Source organism: Plecotus auritus (genome assembly GCF_963455305.1).
Source record: "Plecotus auritus genome assembly, chromosome: 10".
In the NCBI taxonomy this organism is placed as follows: domain Eukaryota; kingdom Metazoa; phylum Chordata; class Mammalia; order Chiroptera; family Vespertilionidae; genus Plecotus; species Plecotus auritus.
Genome location: NC_137785.1, coordinates 22,712,681 through 22,730,311, shown reverse-complemented (window position 1 = coordinate 22,730,311; position 17,631 = coordinate 22,712,681). Strand labels below are relative to the sequence as shown.

Genomic DNA, 17,631 nt, shown 5'->3' with positions numbered 1-17,631 from the left:
AGCTGACATCCAGGGTGGCTGCAAGCGTGCAGGGACGAGCATAGCTGAGGCCTGCCCAACAGCCAGCTCCTGTGCCTTGTTGGAAGGCTGCCCCCGATCTGCGGATGCCGTTTTCCCATGCCCACAGCTGGATGAAAGTCCCCAGGAGGTAAGTCCCTCTAGGGACAGCTTTGATGGGCATGGGGATGGATACCCCAGCTCCTTGGCCTCTGGGCTGGGATAATGCTGCTGGGTGTGTTTTATGTCGTTTCCTAGAGCCCCCTGTCCATCAAGGAATTAAGTTCACAATTGCCCACTACGGTAGCTGGCTCACGGGCATCTTGAAAGGGCCTGCTTCCCTTCCTTGTAGCACCCCTCACCTGGTATCCTCCACCTCAGGTAAACCACATGCCTCAACCCTCACACCAGGGTCTGCTTCTGGATGAAGCACACTTTCCTCATGGTTAGCTCTTCCCAGAGTATCCAGATGACTGTAAGTGGCAAAACACTGGGAAGTGGGTGCCAGCCAACACTGTGGGCCCTGGCATGTGTGCCCTCCAGGAACTTCAAATTGCCCATTCCTCTATCCCTAATTCCCACGGTCTTGGCATGCTTCAGGCATTCAGAAAACACCAGGTTCACACGGAACTCTGGCTGGTCCCAGGGAGCAGCCAGCAAAGTTCAAAGACCATTACTGTCTGTTAATCTCCCTTCATCTAGTAATGATTTCCCAGAACACTACCCTGCAGTTTATTGCTGAGGGCTGGAAATGGTCTCCTGTCTGCACAAACAGATAAATATAGGTGACCTTCCCACGTGATGGATTGGGGCAGATGGCATCCGGGTACACAGGAACATGAAAATGATACTTGGTTTGTTGGGAGATGAATGTTCCTTCACACAAACTATATGTCCCTTTGCCTTCCCTTCCCTAGTGGGTTCGCTGCCAGAAAAATAATTGCAGTATTAACAATACATTGGCATTTCCTGAACATTTATTATGTTCTAAGCACTGAGTGAAGCACATTGTCCCATTTACTCCTTGCATATCGTTCTCTAGGGTGGCACTATTATATACCCACTCCATCTATAGACAAGGCAATTGAGCCTTCTAGAAGGTTCAGTAACCTTCCCAAGGGCTCACCTTGTTAAAGAGGTGAGTGGAGCATTAAACCCAACTCTAGGCCACAATGCTGGGCACCGGACTAGCCACATCATTTGTGAAGCTCAGTGCCAAATGAAAATGCAGGACCCCTTGTTCAGCCATTCTTAACAATTTTAAGATGGCGATGGCAGAGCATAATAGCAACCCTGGGGCCCTTCTGAGCATGGTGCTCTGGGAGGCTGTGAAGGTCGCACCCCTGGTTATGTGGAGTTGGAAGAGAGTGATGTGAATGAGGACAAGGACCCCAGTGTTGAATGCTGTTTAACCCCAGAGACTGAGCAATAGCTCACATATATTAAAAGCCATTCAATGAGCCTGAATATTTGGTCAGAGAGCTGGTCACTTTCTGTCAGAAGCTAAATCAGTTCATTGGATTAGAACCCCACAAATATTTTGCCTCAGCTGGGCCTGCAAAGAGTCCGTCCTCAAGAATGTGAGGGAAGGTAGCCGGCTCCAACATGGTACATGGGAAAGGGCCTGTGTCTTGAAGCCAGAGACATGAAAACAGATTCTAGCTCATCTCCCTGTTTGTGATTTGGGGGAAATTCCTGGACCTCTTTGAGATTCAGTTTTCTTATTTGTATGATGGGAGAGTTACCACCTCTCAGGGTAGGACCTGGTATAATGTAGGAAGTGATACAGTGTATATAAAGGAATGTATATAAAGGTCTCAGAATACAGTAAGTGCTCATCATAGTTTAACAGCTGTTTTCACCGGGAAGATTTGGGGACCGTTGAAAGAGCACATGATGTGAAGGTGGGTGATACAGTTGAGCCCTGAACACTGCCTCCCATCTGTTGTTGTGTCAACTGGGCAAAGTCACTGAACTCTTTCCAGGGTCAGCATTCTCTTCTGTAAAGTGGACCCAGAATAATGTCCACAACACATAGGATTTTTAGAGCCACACATGAGTGAGAGATTATGAAACTGGGAGAGGCGATCATTTCTATAGCGGGTCTGTGTTTGTTGTTATAACTTATAAATGGTTAAGGTTGTGGAGGGTGCTTAGAGAGGGACACTGTCACCCTTCCCAGATTCCTACGTCTCCATGGAAGCTTCGGGGCCTCCTTGCCTGAGCTCTCCCACAGGCGCTAAGTGATCTAACTGATTTCTCCTCTAAAAGTTTTCCACAGTTCCACATTCTCAACCCAACTTTGACTGATGCCATTCCAATAACTGCTTTACAGTCAAACCCAGAGGGTACTGAAAAGACAACACTAAATCAGGCCAAATTCCACATAGCTGGTAGAAGCTCCTCCATACTGATCTCCAAGGCTTTCTGTATTTTATAGGACATTTCCAATTATAAATTGAAGTTTTAGATGGTTTATGTTTTGCTGGAGATGCGTCCACCCTAACCAAATTGCTTTGTGCTTTAAGAAATTCAATATACACAAAGGATTCAATTTTCTTTGAAAATATGATGTGTATATAAAACATTAAAATTTGAAATTCTTTCTGAAACTTTAAGGAAGGGCACAGTGGGAGGTAAATTGAACATTGTCTAATCGTATACACATATAATATACAGAGATATGCACCTGCTCACAGCTGCCTGAAATATCACCATTGTCATTTACATTTAGAACACTTTCCCAGCCCATCTTGAATTCCAGTCACTCATATACAATGCCCGGGTACCACAGATGGAAATGGAGAATCATTTTTCTGCTCTGCTCCATCTCCAGTCTCTTTAATAGCTTTCCTCATTGGTTCTCCTAACTTGTTGTGAACACCAGCTTGTTTAAAATTTCTATAAACATCAAACTCAAATTCCAGGGTCTCTCTCACCAAAAGCCATCTCTCCATCAGAGCAGCCTCCTGAGAGGTGCCACAGGAAGTTCTGCTCGAAGTGATCTGACGCACCTCCACCTGCTACTCTCTGATTTTCCGGTGCTGTTTTCACCCCTCTGTCACCACCCTCAACCCCAAATGCCCTCCAGCACACACAGGGAATTCCCTCTCCTTTTTACGGAATGCAGTCAAATTCCAGAAGACAGAGGTTCACTCCTGTCCCTGGGCATCTGATGAAGTGTATAGAGATCCAGCTCCTTGAAAATGAAGAGATGTTTTAGGCACCTTACTTACAATTATTCACCTGGTAGTCTAGGCAGGTTACCATGACAACACTTCAGCAGCTCATGTAACTACACGTTATTGATACATCCCATCAATTCAGGAGGAGGGTGGGAGGGCAGGTAACCAGCTCTCCAGTGTCCATCTCTCATCTGGCCACTGAGTGACTTTTACTTACTTGTTTTGCCATTATCTAGACACAGCCTCAGTGATACACTTAATACGGCGCTTTTTCACTTAAATGCATTTTAAAGCTTAAAATCAAAGTACAGCCTTACACTAGGGATGTTTCTTCTTTGCTCTTCAGTTTCTCAAGCATTATACTTAGGACTGATTTCTGCTGCTGGTCACAGAATGCTTTAATTAGTATCTATTGGGCCAGAAAGGAAGCTCTAATTGTAAAACCTTCCCTGACAGAAAGGTTAAACGTGGGGAGAAGATAAAAGGAGTCTGTAATAACTCTGAGTCATTTTTATAACAGTAGGTACAAGTATTTCCAGGGAGAAAAAGAAAATGTCTTTCCTTTGGCCCTTTGACTGAGGACAAAGGTTTCTCCATGCACATCTAAGGAAAGGGGAGAAAAAAGGCCTACCCAGTTTTCCAAAATGGTTCTGATTAAAATGCAGTTATGAAATAACTGAGGAGCTTGCAGTGGGGACTTTAATGTCCGTCACAGCCCCACTGTTTCACAAAGTCCAGCCTGGGGCCTCACAAGGGTGAGCTAGATATTTACATTGTGTCCGATTGTAGCCATGCGTTAAAGAATTAGATGTCCGTCACCCTTGAAGGATCACCTTTAGGGACAAGGGGAGATGTTTTCATAGCTTGCAACACCCCAGTCATGTTCTGAGTTGCATCTTTTCAGCTCTTGCTTCTACCCAGGGAAATATTGTCAATGATAATGCATACCAACAATAAGTTGGAGAGGCAATACATAGTCTCTCTAGTGCCCAAAGATCAGAGTATGCCACTTCCCAAGCCATTATGCTAATGATAAGCCAACTTAACATACCTGTAGGCGATCCTTCCATGACATGGCCAACATAGGGGCCCTCTCGGAAGCTTGGTCTATTGTCGTTCTGATCAATCACAATGACTTCCAGAGGGACTGGCCCCTCAAGAGTTCTGCCGTTGACATCAGTGGTCTCCACAAATAGCTTTTGGAGCAAAGAGATGGAGAAAGAGGGTTTAATTAATTATGAAAATTGAAACCAGGTTTTCTGGAGAAGGTTGGTTATATCAGCAATTTTATGAGCCCTCAGCAATATTGTGGTCTCAATGGATAGACACTGTGACTAGAATAGAAACTCAACATTAGAGAATGAAAGACAAAGATCAATTCATGGTAGATCCCCCTTGGGAAATTTATAATTAATTTATCAAATCTGCAAAGGAAGTCCAAAAAAAAAAAAAAAAAAAAAGAAGAAGAAGAAGAAAGAAAAAAAAAAAAAAACAGCCATAGCTGAGAAAATGTGCTTACATTGTTTCTGTTTTCTCCAACATCATTATGCTTAAATGGAATGTTATGCTAATAAAAATAATTGACTAAGCAGTTATAAACAGAGTACATAAGAAAATAACTGAAAGTGTTTATAGTAATGTTTTGGAGAAATTCAGGTCAGTAAGTATGTATAGAGAGCCTTCCTGGTGCAAGGAAGCCATTGCTGGGTCCTGAATGAGACCTCAGGATTCCTGCCCACCAGGCCCTTATAATCTACTAGAGGCCCAGTGCACAAAATTCATGCACAGGGGTGTGTGTCCCTCAGCCCAGCCTGCACCCTCTCCAATCTGGGATCCCTCTCACAATCTAGGACAAGTGGCTCCCAACTTCTTGCCTGCCTGCCTTCCTGATTGCCCCTAACGTCTTCTGCCTGACAGCCTGATCACCCACTAACCACTCCCCTGCCAGCCTGATTGATGCCTAACTGCTCCCCTGCCAGCCTGTTTGCCCCTAACTGCCCTCCCCTGCAGGCCTGGTCACCCCCATATGCCCTCCCCTGCAGGCCTGGGTCCCCCCTAACTGCCCTTCCCTGCAGGCCTGGTCCCTCCCAACTGCCCTCCCCTGCTGGCCATCTTGTGGCGGCCATCTTGTATCCACATGGGGGCAGCCATCTTGTGTGTTGGAGTGATGGTCAATTTGCATATTACTCTTTTATTAGATAGGATTATTAGATAGGATAGATGCCTGGTGCATGGGTGGAGGGCCAACTGGTTTGCCCTAAAGGGTGTCCTGGATCAGGGTGGGTGTTCCCTTGGGGTGTGTGGCGACCTGGGTGAGGGGCCTGTGGTGGTTTGCAGGCCGGCCGGGCCCCCCAACAACCCAAGCAGAGGCCCTGGTATCTGGGATTTATTTATCTTCTATAATTGAAACTTTGTAGCCTTGAGTGGAGGCCTAGGCCTGCCAGTGTGTGCGGAAAGCTTGGCTTCCTCCATTGCTGGATAAACCCAAGCCTCCTGCTCGCTCCGTGGCCGCAGCCATCTTGGTTGGTTTAATTTGCATACTCGCTCCTGATTGGCCGGTGGGCATGGCTTGTGGGTGTAACGGAGTGATCGTTAATTTGCATATTACTCTTTTATTAGATAAGATGGGGGAATTTCATAATTCCATGAAACATTTCCAATACAGAATTACCATCAGATCTCAAGTTTGAAGAAAATAATAGCAGAAAAACATTAGCTTTATTGTCTTGGGAACAGGAATTTATGTCATGACACTTCCAGTGAATCACAGTAACCTTATGCTCTTATTTTCTGAGCCTAATTCAGCCTGGATTGAACTCAGCAGGTACGGCAGCACTTCTCCATGGATATCAGTGGTGGTCCCTGCATAGAAGGGGGTTGAGCATTTCAGTCAGAAAAGGGTCTCTATAGTGGGAATCCTCAGGAAGAGGCCTCTGCAGCTGGAATCCCAGCATAACATTAAAAACACTCATTATACTATCTAATAAAAGAGTAATATGCAAATTAACCATCACTCCGCTACACCACAAGCCACGCCCACCGGCCAATCAGGAGCGAGTATGCAAATTAAACCAACCAAGATGGCTGCGGCCACGGAGCGAGCAGGAGGCTTGGGTTTATCCAGCAATGGAGGAAGCCAAGCTTTCTGCACACACTGGCAGGCCCAGGCCTCCACTCAAGGCTACAAAGTTTCAATTATAGAAGATAAATAAATCCCAACAAAAATGGCTGCGGCCACAGAGCAAGCAGGAGGCTTGGCTCCGCTCAAGGCTACAAAGTTTCAATTATAGAAGATAAATAAATCCCAACAAAAATGGCTGCAGCCATGGAGTTGGAGAGAGCAGGAGGCTTGAGTTGCCCCTGGGATGGAGGAAGCCAACCTTCTGCAGCCCTGACCTGCCTTGGCCTCCACTATAAAGTTTCAATTATAGAAGATAAATAAATCCCAACAAAAATGGCTGTGGCCATGAAGCAAGCAGGAGGCTTGGCTCCGCTCAAGGCTACAAAGTTTCAATTATAGAAGATCAATAAATCCCAGATACCAGGGCCTCTGCTTGGGTTGCCGGGGGGCCTGGCCGGCGTGCAAACCACCACAGGCCCCTCGCCCAGGTCGCCACACACCCCAAGGGAACCCCCACCCTGATCTGGGACACCCTTTAGGGCAAACCAGCTGGCCCCCACCCATGCACCAGGCCTCTATCCTATCTAATAATCCTACCTAATAAAAGAGTAATATGCAAATTGACCATCACTCCAAGACACAAGATGGCTGCCCCCATGTGGATACAAGATGGCCTCCACAAGATGGCCAGCAGGGGAGGGCAGTTGGGAGGGACCAGGCCTGCATGGGAGGGCAGTTGGGGGTGATCAAGCCTGCAGGGAAGGGCAGTTAGGGGTGACGAGGCTGGCAGAGGAGGGAAGTTGGGGGTGACTGGGCGTGCAGGGAAGGGCAGTTGGGGGGGACCCAGGCCTGCATGGGAGGGCAGGTGGGGGTGACCAGGCCTTCAGGGGAGGGCAGTTAGGGGCAAACAGGCTGGCAGGGGAGCAGTTAGGCATCAATCAGGCTGGCAGGGGAGTGGTTAGTGGGTGATCAGGCTGGCAGGCAGAAGCCATTAGGGGCAATCAGAAAGGCAGGCAGGCGTGCAGTTGGGGGCCAGCAGTCCTGGATTGTGAGAGGGATGTCTGACTGCCTGACAGGGGTCCCAGATTGGAGAGGGTGCAGGCTGGGCTGAGGGACACCTCCCCCCCATGCACGAATTTCGTGCACCAGGCCTCTAGTTAAGAATAATAATCAATATTATCCAGTGCTTACCCAGGCTCTCTACTATATTAACTCAATTGATCCTCACAGTAACCCTAGGACCCTTTTGTGTGGAGGGAAATAAAGCAAACAGAGATTGTATGGTGTAGTCTAGATTGGACCACATGAAATCAGGCTTCAGATAGTATATTTTTAACATACATAATGTTTCTAAGTCACTTAAATCCTGTCACATAAAATATCTCAAGAATATTATGAGGCTCTGGCCACGTAGCTCAGTTGGCTGGAGTGCCGTCCCAATATACCAAGGTTGTGGGTTCGATCCCTGGTCAGTGCACATACAAGAAGTAAGCAATGAATGCATAAATGAGTGGAACAACTAATTATTCTCTCTCTCTCTCTCTCTCTCTCTCTCTCTCTCTCTCTCTCCCTCAAATCAATAAATTTTAAAAAAGAAATATTCAATTAGCTCCTGCTATTGTTGCTACTGTTATTATTATCAACACCAATGTAAAAACTAGCCTAGCCCTGGCTGGTGTGGCTTAATTGGTTGGAGTATCATCCAGTACACCAAAAGGTTGTGGGTTTGATCCCAGTCAGGGCACCTACAGGAGGCAACTGATGTCTCTCTCTCTCTCTCAAGTTAATTAAGGGAAAAAAAACTAACCCAAATTAGTAAAATAAGAGAGAAACACCCTTGTTACAAATCAGCACAGTACCCCACATAATGGTGCTGTTAATTGATATCATTCTTTTGGAAAGCAGCATGACGAAATTCAACAAAAGCTTTGAAAACTCATACATTTTGTTTCATTTGTATACCACTCCCAGTTCTATTTGAGTTAGGTTGTGCTACATATATGAAAATATTCACTGTAGTTTTATTTCTAGTAATGAAATAACACTGGCATCCACTAAATGTCCAGTGAAAGGGGACTAGTTGAATGAATGTTTATGTAACAACATGCTAGAATACAGCCATTAGAGAAAATAATTATTAAACCTTGTTGATCTACTAAGAATATTGTGTGAAAATAGGCTAAATAGCATGTGTATCATACATAGGTAACATATACATATGGACAGAATTTGAAATTAGTAAGCAAAAGTGAAACAAGGTATGCTTAGAGAGATATAGTTTTCATTTTTTTCTTTAACAATCTTTTCACTAGCAAATTAAAACACACACAAACACACACCCACACTTTGATTTTTGGAGCAGACAAAATAATGCATGTGTACTTTAATTAAAGGGGCAGAGCCTTTAACATCTGTATAAAAAGAAAATCTTAAATAGAGTTCACTCTTATACTTTTACTAGGGGCCCAGTGCACAGATTTGTGTACCTTGAAAGGAACTGTGGGCCGTGAGGCTGCAGTGGGCACAGGGGCAGGTCTCGGCCCACCTTCTGCCCCCTGCCCAGCCCCTCCCACCACAGCAGCCAGTCCCCAGTCTACCTACAGCCCCGCTCCAGCCACTGCTGCTCCCACATGCTAACAGCAGCTGCCCCGCTCACACCTGCTGACCGTGGAGCGATTGGGGCTGGTGCCGTCAGCGGGTGTGAGTGGGGCCATCGCTGGCAGTGGGTGTGAGCGGTGGTTGCCAGCCCCGATTGCCCCTCAGGAACAGGGGGAGGTGGAGAAGCCCTGAGGGGTAATTGGGGCTGGCAGCCGCTGCTTGCACCTGCTAATGGTACCGAGTGACCGGGGCCGGCACCGGGCGCCAGCAGCGGATGTGAGCAGCAGCTCCGGTGCTGGCAGCAGGTACGAGCACCGGGCGGGACCACGGTGCATGGGAGCAAAGAATTTTCAGTAATCACCAGAGGCTCGCCCTAATGCAACAACCTACACCCAGCCTTGGTCTGATGCCCCCCGCTCACCTGCTCCACCATCCCACCATGGCCAATGCCCGCCATGTTCTGCGCTCTGCCACCTGCTGCCGACACCCACCATGTTTTGCGCATGCCCCCTGGGGGTCAGCACATGTCACAGTGACTGGTTGTTCAGTTGTTCTGCTGTTTGGTCTATTTGCATATTAGCCTTTTATTATATAGGATGCTGCTTTTAAAATCTACTATAAGACTACTGCTAAAGAAAGAAAATTAAAACAAAGCCTTGGGGGAAGTTCATGCAATAATGAAGGTCTGGCTTTTTGTCCTACCAAAATAGCCAGAGTTGACTTTAACTTAACCAAAAACCTATGTATAAAGACAACACGTATGTTGGTTCCGAATCTTAAGTTTCCTGTTTGTTCACAAACTGGCCCCCGTGCATGAAGGCTATAAGATATAAGAAAGAGGTGGACCACTCCAGATTAGTAGGTGGCAGTTTAATAAGTAAGGGAACCTATATATGAGACTTGTCTTGGAGACCACAAGACAAGTAGATCTCTGTGCCCACCAACCAGTATCTTGAAAGTTTATGTGGAGGCCTTAAGTGGCTTCAGTCACATATGACATCCAGATGGTCTCAACAACACCTACTGTCTCAAGGTTGTGCCCTTGAAAAAGCTCACACTGTGGGAATGGTGGGCAGAACATACATTCCAAGGACAGAAGAGGGGTGAGGAGCCTGAGTGCATGGGTCCAGCTCATGGGTCAACGGGCGGTCACATCCTCTTGATGACCTCCTCCTACACTTCCACTTTCTGCAAGACTTGGGTCGTATAAGAAGCCACAAGTAGGACAAAGGAACAGAATTCACATTTGCCAAATACGCAAATATACTAGAACTGGGAGGGGCAGACTCCAGATCAAGCTCAACATAATGGGAAGACAGACAGATAGACACTAAGGAGATATAATTGATTAGGATGAATGAAAAATGTTGCCCTGAATCTCATAAAATGAATTATGTAAGTAGACAACCTGATAGCAGTTTATGACATTCCAGTATCCAGAGTTTGACTCCTGAATTTTTTAGTGGAAAACAATATTGTTAGATGCACTCTGGGTTATCATGTGATTGAGAGAGAGGAAGAGTGTGAATGTGTGCTGGCAGGGGAGTACCTATTTTAGATACAATAGTTTGGAAGACTCTCTACAGACTTTCAGGCCCTGCCCATAATCTACTTATTGCTGAAGGAACATTTTGACTGAGACTTGAATACAACAAAGCAGAAGGAGCTGGCCACGTGAAAATGCATGGAAAAGAATTGTAGACAGCAGGTGTAATGGCTTCTAGCTTAGCATTATATTAGGGATGGTCTTGGTACAAGATGAAGTCAAACTGGGGCTCCACTCAATTCCAACAGAGTAGACTAAAGTTGATTCTGCTATAACATTCTTTGCTGGGTAAAAGAGATGATGGAGGGAAAATGATACCATGCTTGTTTCTAACAAAGAAAACCATAGTAGACTGAATGAAATATAGATTAGGAAATGCTAGTGCCTTACTAAGTAGTCCAGGCATTTTCCAAATGGCATTTATTAAGTGTAGATGAAAATTAAGCAGTCATGAAGAAATTATTAGTAAACATGATCTTATCTACCCAATAACTTACTATAAAGAAATCTGACATTCCAGTGAGTTTAAATAACTATTCTCTTATGAAGGTCAAATCCACAGTTAACAAATGTGAAGTCTTCTGAAATGGGACTCTTAACTTTCAGAGGGTACCTCTAGTATCAGAGAATAAATGTTTAATGATGTTTTCACCTTCCTTTCCTTTTCTTAATTGAAATTCCCAAAACACACAAGTCCTTAGTCTAAAAAGACTGGAACAATGTTTGTTTCCTGTGAGTCACAAGATCTATTCTAGGGACTGTGTTTGGGGCTCCAGAAATAAAACAAACTGGAATGCATTCTAAGGGAGGCATTCTCATGCCTGTTCTTGATGTTTAGAGTGAGATGCCAATTAGTAGAAACCTACTGTGAGAAAAACAAACAGGCAGCCATTGGCAGAAAGCAATGAAATAATTTCTAACAGGAAATGGAAATCACCCAGCTTCTCACTGACTTTCTGCACCATCTTCTAGGACTTCTGTTCTTAATGTGAGTGGTTGATCTTCTTGGGAATAATGAGGGGTGACATATAAAGAGGTCTACTGTGGAACCAGAAAGAGAGAAAATGCTCAATAAATTAGATCTAGAAACAGTTGCCCAAGTTACTTGGACAAGTAATTGCCTAATAACTTATTCCATGGCAAGTATCCTGAAAAAGTGATATATTCGACCAACCTTTGTGTTGTGTGTTCTAGGACCTTGCTATTCACAGTGCAGTCTTGGGCCCAGCATCCCTGGCATCCTGGGGCGGGGGGAATAGGGGGGTAGAAATGCAGACTCTCAGGCCCTGCTAGAACCTCCCGAGGCAGCCCTGCATTTGATCCCATCTGCAGGGAATCCAGGTGCACACCATTCTTTGTGTGATGCTGAACTGTGACACAGGAGTTAGAGATGAAAGCCCAAGGGCCTGTAGCGCTTGGGAAGAACATTCCCAGGTTTAGATGCATGAAAATAACTTCCAAACAGAAGGCAGAGTCACACCACCTGCTAGGAATCCACTGCACACTTGGACTCGTGTCAACCCCAGACACACAGGCCGAGCAGAGCAGATGTTTTCTGTGGAGCCTTTGAACAGACACACACATGTATAAACACACACAAACACACAGAGACATAATATACAAACACACAGACATAAAAAACACACGTACACCACATATACAACATACGCACACAGATATAAAACTCATACACCCACAAATCAATTTTTCCAATCTTCTCATCTCCAATGGTACATAATGAGCACTTAAAGTGTATTTTGTCGGATCACTTTCTGTAAAGTTGTAAAACAGAAAGTAGGGAGAAGGGAATTGCCTACCAAATGAAAAGTGAAAAGTTGCAGAAAACAAAAGAGAAGAGAGAAAGGTCCTAGAGGCGGGAAACCTCACAGGGGGTGGAGCACCAGTGTTGGTGGCACCCAATTGCCTCAACCGCAGTATGATTTTTGGATCCAACACTGCATTGTTGTTCTCCCCCACTGAGATGCAATACCCCTGGGAGGGTTAAACTAATTAGGTTCTATCATTAGAGGGCCTAGGGGTCATTTAGGGGACTTGCTGGGAATCTAGTTTACACCAGCACTTGGCAAGACTGGTGTTAGTGTCTCCTGCCCAGGCTGTGGAACACTGAGCCATCATGGGAGAGAGACGTTGGTGGTCATGAAGGAAGGGAGCATGGCTAGGGGAGAGAGGCACATTCCGAAAGCCTGAGTACAGGGCTCTGAAGAGCTGTGCAGTGAGCCCTGGGCCTGGATTCAGGAGAAAATAGTCCCCCTGATGTCCTGGACCCAGGCTCTGAGTGGGCACCCCCTCTTTGACACTGGTTTCTGTGTTATGAATAAGAGCCGACCACAGAGACCTTAGAGGATCTAGTACGGACTAAGTCAAGGGCGTGCAAAGGTGTTTGATATAAAGTGAGTTCTGAAGTTTAACCCAACTCTTACTGCCCAGATTTCAAAGGGCTGGCTTCTGCCTTTCCTAGAGAGGGCAGAACTATTTTACATTTAAAATGATGTCATCAAAATATTCTTAAATGGCATCATTGGAGGCATGGGTGTCTGAATGACTAGCAAGTATTATAAGTGCCACTGCATGGCTATCATTCTGCTCTAAACTTTTTCCAGAGGGTGATCCTTCTCCTGGGACCAAAGCAGAGACGCAGAAGCCATCCTCTTTCTCGACGAAGCCTTCTCGCCTCTCCCCGGCCACTCAGCTACCAAGTCCTGCCTATCATCCCCAATATCTCTCAACTATACTGTCTTCCCCATCTCCATCACCACCTCCTGAGATTAGCTTCTGTGACCTCTCACTGGACTACTCCAACAGGCACCTAGGGGTGATCCCTGCACCCACTCTTGACTGCCACAGCCTATTCTCTGAAGGGTGTGTCAACTTGACTGGCCAAGGTGTGCCCAGAATCAACATTATTTCTGCATGTGCCTGTTCCACATGAGATTAGAATTTAAATCAGTGACTTGGTAAAGAGATCCACCTCCCAGTGTCAGGTGAGCGCCAGACAACCTACTGAAGGCCTGAGTAGAAGCAACAGGGGAGTAAAGAGATTGCCTGCTCCTTCTCCTTCTGCCTGCCCTAGGCCCAAGGTCTCCTGCCCTTGGTGCTCTGCTTCTCAGGCCTCCGGACTCAGACCAGCTGCCCCTCTAGCTCTCCTGGGTTTCCACTTTCAGACGGCAGGTCATGGACTTCTCAGCCTCCACTACTTCAGCAGGAGTTGACTCCTTATAATAAATCTCTTCATATATATATTAGAAGCCCGATGCACGAAGATTCGTGCTAGAATGGGCTTTCCTTTCCCTGGCTTCCAGCACTGCCTTTCCACTCCGGCCCAGCCCCTTTCCACTCAGGCCCCAGAGCCACCTCTTTCTGCTCCAAAAGCCGCCTCTTTCCATTCTGGCCCCGCCTTCCCACGCTGCCCAGAGGCCCGAGAGACCGGGGGTGGGGCAGAACCCCTGCGTTGTTGCCATGGCGTTATCTTTGTTGGGTTAATTTGCATATCACTCCTGATTGGCTGGTGGCGTAGTGGAGGTATGGTCAATTTACATGTTTGTCTAACATTAGTTAAGATTTTTTTTATATAAATTTGTACATTGATATTTACATTTTATATTTTTACATATCTCCTATGGGTTCTGTTTCTCCAGAGAACACAGACTAACACAGGCTTCCAGGGTATCTTTTCAAATTTTAATTTGTTTATAGACACCTCTCAATCATTTCTCATCACTCTTAGGATAAACAAAACATTCTTTACTTTGAGAAGTCTTTTTATAATTTGGCCCGGGTCACTGCTCCAAACTTATTCCACATCCTCCTTGCTTGGTATCCAGGCACACCAACCATTTTTTCATTCCCTCCACCTCTCCTTCCCCACACAGCACTCTCTCTTGCAACCCTCCTAGAAGCATGATCATCCTATCTGCTGTCCCCTGGTGATCCCTTGTTCATCCTTCAGATCTTGGCTTATTATTTGTGTGACAATTCAATTACTGTTTGCCTCTCCATCTAGCCCCATGAAGTCAGAGGCGCAGTAACTGTTCCTGCCCTTTAGCCAATCCCCAGTACTGATGCCCAATGCCCGGCACATCACAGGTACCGGAGTTAATATTCATTGCACTGAGCCCTCTGCTGAAGAGGTAATGCCTCTTTAAGAGAGTGGAGACCAAGTTTGGGCCTCAGCTTCAGCCACCTGGCCTTTCTCTCCAACCCTGGCGTGGGAGGCCCCATCCCACCGACCACAGGCCAGCTGACATCTTGTGCAGTCTTAATTCACAAACGAGAACCACGGTGGTAAACATTACTGAAGCACATTAAATTGATTACTTGCTTTTTACAAGAAGGGAACAACATTTATTTGGTGTCTGATACATGTCTGGGCTTTTGATGCATTGTCACATGGGGCTCAAAACAACTTGGAGAAATACCACTACACAGAATCCAGAGAACTTGAGTACCTGGTCCATGGTCCAAGGCTGGCTGGTGATCTGGCTGGACCAAACTTAGGTGTGACTCCAAAATTCAACCTTATTGCTATTATGCTCTAATTTGGTAAATACTTTTTCACATATTTTCATGTCAGTTTTGTTTTATTTTCTTTACTAACTTGTTATTTACTTAAGAGGCATTACATTGGTTGCTATGTGTCACTGTTCCCCCATCAGGGGCAAAAATAGCTATTAATTTAGGCAATGATGAGCATATTATACAATTTTCCTAATACACATGAAAAGACATATTAAAACACACCATGAGCCACTGTGCATCATATAACATGCTGCCACAAATGACCGGGTGGGTGTATTACAGTGTCAGCCTGGTTATAATATGTTCCCTTTGGGGATGTCATAGACTTTCTGAAAAGAAAAGAAAAATTGTTGTTCTTTTTATAAATTTAGCTCTCAAATGAACATGGTGAATATGTTACGGAGGGAACAGTGTATGCCAGTCATTCCTAATCTATTTAAAGCAAAAGTACTTTGCCCTTGACAGTTTTCTCAGTGGTCAGAGTGTTCCCTGTGGACTAAAGGGTCATGGCTTCATTTCCAGTCAAGGGCTTGTACCTCGGTTGCAGGATCAATCCTAGGGCCCTGGTCGGGGCATGTGCAGGTGGCAACCAATCAGGTCTCACATCAATGTTTCTCTCTCTGTGTCTCTGCTTCTCTCTTCCACTTCCCACTCTCTCACAAAAAAAAAAAAAAAAAAAAAAAGGAAAATTATGCAATCCAACAATGGAGACAAGAAAGCACCACAAGACTGTGAGCTAATCACTTCACTTCGGGAGCCATGGTCAATGGCACCAGGTTCTTAGTGCTGATCTCTGAGTCTTGTATGTGGGAGGAGAGAGAGGCTTGACTGTGAAGTAGGGAGCAGGTAGATGAAAGATCACAGGAGCCAGAGAGGAAGCCAAGCTCCAGCATAGCTTCACTGAAGCCTGAGTGTAGGTCCCCTTGGCCAGCCATCCTTCCCAGCATCCCAGCACCTCGGCTCCTCTATTTTCCTTCCATGTCTTGGGGCATCTCCACTAAGGTGTGAACTATCAAGTCACTACATGCAAGCCAATGACTCTTCCAACCAATTAATGCACCATTACAATTGAGACAGGCTGTACACAATCATGGACAAGAATCGTTTTTCAAAGAATAGGAACATAATGAACCAAATTACAAAGCACGTAACAAGCGCATTGGCCTTCAGCATCACAACAAACTATTAACATTTTGCCCTTCATTTGGCTCATCCTCTCATCTGCTTATGAAAGATACAATTTATTCAGACACAATTTGATACTGTGATCTAACCCAAAGGGATGAACTGGTGGAAAACAAAATGTGCTACAAGGATTTTTGGGTGAAGGCCAAAATGAGGAAGCTGGCTCTCAAAAGCCAATACTTTTTGTAATATGAGATGACCAAGCAACAGATGTCAAACCTGGATCAATGGAATAGGAAACAGAGCATGACACACAGTCTATAGACTCATGAGTCATTTTGAAGTAAAACAATTTAGAAAACACTGACCTTTTGAACTCTGATGGTTCTTCTCCAGGCCAAATACTCACATGAACTAACACACACACACACACACACACACACACACACACACACACACACACACGTGAATTACTTATTTATGATGATGTAGCAAACATCAGATCAGGTTGACTGTGTGTGTGCACGCATGCTTTTCAGCCTCATGTTTTTTGATCACATGAAATAAAGGCAATATATGAGCTAGGACTCCCAACAACATAATGTGACCCAATTTCTCTTTTAGACATAGAGATGTCTCCTACCCAAATGAGTGTGTTCCCTCCAAATTATCTTCCTGGGGCACTAAAAGGTGTCCTTTATGGGTGCTGTGGTTTGCACCATCTCTGAAATACCACTGTAAGAACTTTACTGGACCAGTTGAAAAGTCACAAACAAAGATGGGTCTCATTCCTTTTATGCCAAACATCATCCTTTACACTACAGAATAGTTATAATGCTAGAAATACAAAACGATAACTGGAAGTTCACTGTGTGCAATTAGAGATACACAGAAGTATAAAAAACATTGGACATCTCCAATTAAACGTGACTGCAAGTTCAGACAGAGTGACTCACACAAAACCTTGAAATGCATATGAAAAATAGGATGCCTGCATTTGCCTTCCTAGCAGACAAAGATAAAGAAAAGATGAGACCCAGTGATTGTGGAAGTGCGGGGTTTGTAAGCACCAGGTTTCATGCAAGTGGAAATTCAACTTGATACAATCTTCCCAGAAGGCAGTTTGGAAGTACCGGTATGTCTTCAGACCCTCAAAGATGTTAACAGATTTTAAAAAGTCTGCAAAGATACCATGGAAATAAAAAAGCCCACAGAGATTTTTGGGGAAGTATGCTTTTATGAGTTTATTTAAAACAGATGATTTCCAAAAGTTTGAGAATGGTTGGAAGATTTTTTAAAGCTGTAGTTTATACTATGGATATAATGTTTGTTGTGATATGAAAAAGAAAATAATAAAACTAATCCTAATTTATTTGATTAATGTGAAACTGAAATTGCCTTTACTTTCTGTGTCTGAGTTCTCACATGTTTAATTAATATAGTATCATGCTCATTTATTATAGACTCCTTTGGTAGAGACGGATGCGTTCTGCATGTAGATGAGAATTTACTTGTGACCCAAT

At 44.9% G+C, this 17,631-nt stretch overlaps 1 protein-coding gene across 3 annotated transcripts in view; it reads right to left on the bottom strand.

Annotated features, from left to right (window-relative positions):
• CDH13 (cadherin 13) overlaps positions 1-17,631 on the bottom strand; it is a gene marked incomplete at its 3' end in the record, with an annotated part of 1,096,460 nt that overhangs the window by 417,544 nt on the left and 661,285 nt on the right. For all 3 annotated transcript variants that reach the window (XM_080645767.1, XM_080645766.1, XM_080645768.1), the window contains one exon: positions 4,234-4,378. In XM_080645767.1, coding sequence (XP_080501893.1) covers positions 4,234-4,378 — 145 coding nt within the window. The remainder of the gene's footprint in view (positions 1-4,233; positions 4,379-17,631) is intronic.